At 33.3% G+C, this 6480-nt stretch overlaps 1 protein-coding gene across 1 annotated transcript; it reads left to right on the top strand.

Moving 5' to 3' along the window:
• Positions 1–1109: 1109 nt before the first annotated feature.
• On the top strand, positions 1110–4081 carry LOC131031162 (bidirectional sugar transporter SWEET3b). The gene is made up of 6 exons (XM_057962207.2): positions 1110–1582; positions 1677–1713; positions 1827–2049; positions 2135–2296; positions 3120–3239; positions 3566–4081. The coding sequence occupies exons 1-6, from the start codon at positions 1543–1545 to the stop codon at positions 3770–3772; spliced, it is 789 nt and encodes a 262-aa protein (XP_057818190.1). The 5' UTR covers positions 1110–1542; the 3' UTR covers positions 3773–4081.
• Positions 4082–6480: the final 2399 nt, after the last annotated feature.

Genomic DNA, 6480 nt, shown 5'->3' with positions numbered 1-6480 from the left:
GACCTCATATAATTCATGGAACAATACAACTAACTTAAAAGGATGTGTGCCACATGTCAACATCTTGATCACAATGTATATCTATTATAATATCATATTTTAAATACATTACCAGTGATGAATGAAAGATGGATGAATTAGGATCAATATTTAAGAATTAATATCATAGAACCCTACTCGTATAATAATACATCACTTGTACACCAATCATTACATCATCTCGATCATGATACATATATTACGATATCATATTTATGAATACATAACAATTGATAAATGAAAGATGAAAAAATTAAGATCAATATTTAAGCATGAGTGATATTAAAACCAAACCATAATAATATCATAAACCGAAGTTACATAACAATACACTACTTATACACCAATCATTACATCAACAACATTCAAATCAAAATGCACAAGGAACCTAAGGAAAAGGACATGGTATGCAAGTTTCAATCATTACATGGGAGCCTAGGAGAGCTGCATACGGCTCACTTTATAGCTACTGTTGAATAGGACAATGATTGCTTATGGAAATACATATTCACCTAATAAAAGCTTTATTTATGGGCATGTTGAACTGGGATTTGTGGGCACCCAGCTATATTGTGGAAAACGAATAAATAAGAAATCATATTAGGTAGTAGTAGTTTTGCACATTGTCACGGAATGAAGCACAATAGGAGTGTGGCAAGCCAAAGTAGTTGAGACTGATTTTCGTTACTCACAAGACTGTTCTTTAATCAATAAATCCTGCCACGAATCCAGAAAGGATGGTGAAAAAAAAATCCTTCTTATTTATGACAAAACTCCTTTTGAAATTTCTACTGCAATATGGGGAAAAGAAACCGTGTGAATTAGAATCCTACGCATGCGCATTAGCTTTGATGGCTATTGTTGCTTGCTCATACTGAAAAATTTTCCCCATAAAGAAATAATTCTCTCTAACAGTAACACCCAACAAATTTTCAAACACGTGATGATTTACAATGACTGCTGAGATTACATTTAATGCCTGATATTTTTTAGTGAGACAATCTCCGTGAAGCCTTATGTAACTGTCCTATGTATGAACAAATTCGGGGCAGCAGTTTGCGTAGATAAATGATTTGGGTTTGAAAATGGCGTGGGGCAGAGAGGACAAAAGAAAGAAGCAATCTCTCTAGCCTAAGAAGGGAATGCACTTGCACGCATGGCTGGCGTACCAAGCTGGAAATTAAAACCAACTGAATAATGTATAGAGAGACGCGTGTTTGATGAATAAAGCCTTGGGCTTGTGCTTTTTCTCAATTGGGTCTGTCGTTTTTCTTGCGGTGGTGTTGTCCATGCGGTGTAAGGAATCTCAAACAAGTGGAATTCATAACACCTCTATAAATCTCCTACCCCGCCTTTGGCTCTTCCCTGCACAGGAGGATATAAAGAGCAATCACACATATCCTCTTTGTCAGCCGCCGGGCATTTCTTTCTTTCTTTCTTTCTCCTCCTCTTCTTCTTCTACTAAAAGAATTTGAGTTTTTAGTATTCCAGTTTTGGAGAAAAATGGTGAACAACATCATACGTACGGGCTTTGGCGTTGCAGGTCTAAAACCCTAAAACTCTTGAGTTTTAGGCATGGGTTTTGTTTTCATGGTTTTTGTAGAAATCTTAATGGCTGTGTTATGTGATGGGTACAGGGAGTGTCATAGCCTTATGTATGTACGCAGTGCCAGCGTAAGTAAACTTATTCCGTCTTTTGAAAAAGATTTGTATCATCCATGAGTTTGTTTTGCTATGTTCTGTTCTGGTTTTTTTCATAGATTACAGTGTTGATTGTTGTTGGGCAGTGTTACGTTCAAGAGGGTTATAAAGAAAAGGACGACGGAGGATTTCTCAGGGATTCCCTACTTGATAGCACTCTTTAACTGCCTTCTGTATACATATTATGGATCGCCTCTTATAAGTAATGGGTGGGATAACCTTGTAGTTATGATTGTCAATGCTGTTGGCCTTCTTCTTGAATTCTGCTTCATTTCCATCTATCTCATCTTTGCACCGCCCAAAACCAAGGTAAGTATTCTCAAATGCGATTCTCATTGTGATAATATATGCCTGATGGATAAACTGATGTAATCTTCAATGAATGGATTCACAGAGAACAATGGTGAGAATGCTTATTGGAGTGCTGACAGTGGCTGGAACCATTGCAGCAGTCTCTTTGTTTGCTTTGCATGATCAGCAACAAAAGAAGTTCCTTGTGGGTACTGTAGGAATGGTGGCCACGGTGATCCTCTATGGATCACCCCTCTCTGTAATTGTTAGTATTTCTTCTTTTCTCAGAAAATAAAAAAATCTTTGGTTTGAATAGAAAACTAATAGATCATGGAAGCGTTGTAAAACACTTCCTCTCCCAACTAGTATAAATCTAATTTATATGGCTTCAATTGAAACTATAATTTCATTTCAGAATCAATACAAATATAAATAACGAAAAAATCCATTAGCATTCAGGCCCAAACTCAGAATCCTCCATATATTTGTCCCACTGAAGTGAAATGGAGATTTTCCTTGAGTGAAACATTATCTTTATGGGGAATTCCATTTTACTGGAATTAGATGTGGAGAGAAAAAGAAAGTGGTAATGAAAATAGAAACCATGTACACAAAATTAAAATCACACAGATTTATTGCTACTTAATTCATAGAATCACACAGATTTATTGGCTCTTAATTCGTAGAAATTGATTACATAGAAGAAATTTCATTTGAAAATCTCACTATTATGCAGTTGCTGACATTTTTAAGGATGCTAAAATAGCATCAACCTTTTGTTCAAGCCGATACTCATCTATCTCTTAGTAGGATAAATCCTTATATGATATACACTCTTCATAGCCAGTATGTTCTTGACTGTGTAAGATGGAACTCTGGCAATCTCCATCATGCTAGGAAGCCATTAATATAGCTCATGATCCAGTAAGAAGTGTAGATATTGAAATTGATTTATTAATGATAAAAAACATTCTGATGAATGCCACTATGATAGACTCTAGCTCCTAGTTTAAAAATTCTAGAAAACTAAGCCTTGAAACTTTTATTACTTTAGTCATTGATATGTGAGTGTATGTGCGTGGGTGCAGAGACTGGTAATTAAAACAAAAAGTGTGGAGTTCATGCCCTTCAATCTCTCATTTTTCGCTTTCCTTAGCAGCACTTTGTGGCTGGCTTATGGTACTCTCAGCAAGGACATTGTCATCATGGTAAGAATTGCATTTGCATCACCATATTCTATATTCACAGATTATTGAATATGATTTGAAATTATTCTATATTACATATTATATCTTTTCTTCATCATAGATTATTGAATATGATCTGTAATTATTTTATATTATATATTATTGTTTTCTTGATAATGAATCATAATATTATTAATATGATCAGAAGCTATTTTATAATATATATTATTTTTTCTTAATAATGAATCACAGAATATGATCCAAAGCATAAGATCTCGATCTCAATCTCAATATTATGTTTCTTTTCCTTGCACTGATCATGGCTTTCTTGTTTATGTGCAATGCAGGCACCCAATTTCATAGGATTACCCCTGTCACTATTTCAGATGATATTGTACTGCATCTACAGACACAAAAAGAGTGTAAGAATTGAAGATGGAAAATTGGATGCAGTTGAGGTGGACTTGGAGAAGAATAAAGCCACAGAAGAGGCATGCTGCTGCACAGAGAAAACAAAGCCTGATCAAGAAACTGAAATGCAGTTGAAAGTCTAAACGTTTCAACTGCAATTTACTCATGTTTGTGACGCTCAATACACATTAAATCTTGTGCTATGTGCTATGTGCTTTATCATATTCTATTTGAAGACGTATCAGTTTCTGTTTCCTGCCCAAGTGTTCCATAAGAAAGTGATGATGAGAGATATACCTCATTGTTGTTATTAATAATTTAAACTATTCGATTTCCAGGATTCAAGCATTAACGCTTTCCGCATGCTGCTCTTTTAGTTTTCGAGCGTGCGAGCTGTTGTACTACTCTTACAACTTTACAAACAAAAAACTTGCCAAACTTTGTCATCACCATTTTTACGCTCACTATTAAAATGATTTCTCAACTCTCAGATGGCTCTAAACGACAACAAACCCTAAAAGTGTGACCTCTCCATCAGTTTTCACTTCTAAACAAGATATAGGTATATTTAGTAAAAGTAAAAACCCAGTTCGAAATTTTATTTTGAACTTCAATTGCCATTACCAACTGATTTCATTCCCCACCTGCAACTTATTTCATTTCTGTAAATCTTAAAAATCGCGTGTTTGTGTGGGAAAGTACTAATTTGCAAAAATGCACTATAATAATGTGAAACGACGTACCAGTGGACGTATAGAATACTGCCATCAAACTAATTCTGTTAAGAATAATTTGGTAGGACAATAGATATTTTTTCAGAATTAAAAATTCAGTAGAATTCCAAGCAATCATATTTATTCACTTTGGCTTTCGTGACGAATCCCTTAACGACTTCTTTTGAAGGTTGAGTTATATTGCTTACTTATTTTACAGATTTCTTGCTTTTACACTTGTGCGGCCATGGTTTTCTCCTTAGCTTAATTTTACTTATCATTCAATAGCATAACTTGTATGCAACTCTTAAGGAATTAAATATTATATATGAACTAATTTTTGTGAACTAAATATTTTTGAGTGACAAAGTATAATTATTATAATTTAATTAAAGAAGATTTGATAGTTATAGACATGAATATTTGGAAATTAAATGAGGGATAGGATATTTAGTATTGGAAATTATGATAAATAATGAGTATCTATGTAAAAAATTCAATTATTTTGATATAAAAATAAAGAATTGTAGTCGACTTAATTCATGGGGTTTTGTATAGTCTCTAAAATGTCTATGGTTTTGACTATACAACTTAGGATTGGACCTAAGCATTACATGAATAATTTGATGTGTATGATCATCATATAGCTAACATGATTATCTTTATTGAATGGCTATTTTTTAAACTTGCATCATCTCAATCTAAGATATCTGACAATGTGTAAGGACAATATCATTTGAAAATAATTGGGGGGAAGCTATTAAATTGCTAGGGTTAGGTTTTGATGAATCAATCTCTTCTTGAATTTTCATTATAAACTTATGCTAAAATTTGTATCTTAATTGTACTTTTGTCCTAAGAAAATTTGATGCAATGGGTTCTTTTTAGTACCCCAAATGGAAGTGTTCCTAAATTGATCTCTCTACATAGTTTTCCTTGTGAATTAAATACACACTCAATGTCTTCAAATACCGTGACATAGCAACATGTCATGAAAATGTGTACCATGTTGGCTCCCAATTGCTAATGGAAAAGAATAGGAGTCTTGAATTTTTTGAATTTAGAAATTTAAAAGTGGGGGTCAAACCCAAATGGGTCAAGATTAAACTAGAGTGTTGCAAGGTTAACCTAGGGTAGTAAAAAATAATGTTTTGTGATCTAAAATGGCACAAGTACATTAACATTGATAATGAGGTAAATTTGTAGGCGCACATGTGGATAAGATAATGTTGAATGTAAAAAATGTGTGCACAATTGGGATAATGGAATTAAAAAAACTTAGCACAAGATCACACTACTTGTCACTATGTAATTGTATGAGTTCATTTTATTAAAATCAGCCTAAAACTAAATGGAAAATGGCATGGATATGCAAGTTCAAACATTAAATTTTCCCCACATTAAGGTACATGTGAGTCTAGAGTGAACATATGTTTTAACGTATGTGAACATTCTTGGGTAACATAAAATGTAAATATTCAAGTTCCTATAAATGAATATGGGGCATCATAAATTAATGGTTTTATCTCAAAAAAAATTATGTGTTTCTCTCCTTAGCCCAAGCCCTTTACAAGATCTTACAAAATAGAGATAATGTGTGTAATGAGTAGCTTACATCACACAAATAAAAATAAGCACAACTAAAAGTCAATCTAAGTTTCTAGTAGAAAAGGAAGTAGAGAGAAAGAGGGGCTAGGGTTAAAAACACTATTTGTAGGAAAAGTGATATTGAAATAATCCACTCAATCTAATAGTAATAATATGGTATGAAACTTCAACAAACATAAAATGCGACTTTCATCAAAGTAGTCAATATAGTCTACACTTTAATATTAGTGCACTTGGACCCAACTCACATGTAGGTCCACAAGTTCCATCATGATTTATCTTGATATGATGAGGAGTCTTTATATGGACTTGGCTAGCTATCCCCAATATCAACACAAGAGTAATAGTGGTAACAATACCCCCTTTAATTGGTTACATCAATTGAATGCAAGATAGTTAAAGGAGAGGGAAAATAATAAATGCTAATATAGTCATAGATGAACATGTAAGCACATGGATTGTCTAAAGTTATATGATAAATATGTAAGAAAGTATGATGTAATATGTAAGTACATAAAGTTAAGTATGAA

Source organism: Cryptomeria japonica, chromosome 7, assembly GCF_030272615.1.
Source record: "Cryptomeria japonica chromosome 7, Sugi_1.0, whole genome shotgun sequence".
Taxonomy (NCBI): Eukaryota; Viridiplantae; Streptophyta; class Pinopsida; order Cupressales; family Cupressaceae; genus Cryptomeria; species Cryptomeria japonica.
The sequence above is the reverse complement of the archived record's forward strand: the minus strand, read 5'-3'. Positions and strand labels throughout refer to the sequence as shown.

Excerpts from the sequence above, each read along its gene's own strand:
- LOC131031162 (XM_057962207.2), top strand. The coding sequence starts at position 1,543 with ATGGTGAACAACATCATACGTACGGGCTTTGGCGTTGCAG. Across the intron at positions 1,583-1,676 it reads TACGGGCTTTGGCGTTGCAG|GGAGTGTCATAGCCTTATGT; the intron begins GTCTAAAACCCT and ends TGATGGGTACAG. Across the intron at positions 1,714-1,826 it reads TGTATGTACGCAGTGCCAGC|TGTTACGTTCAAGAGGGTTA; the intron begins GTAAGTAAACTT and ends GTTGTTGGGCAG.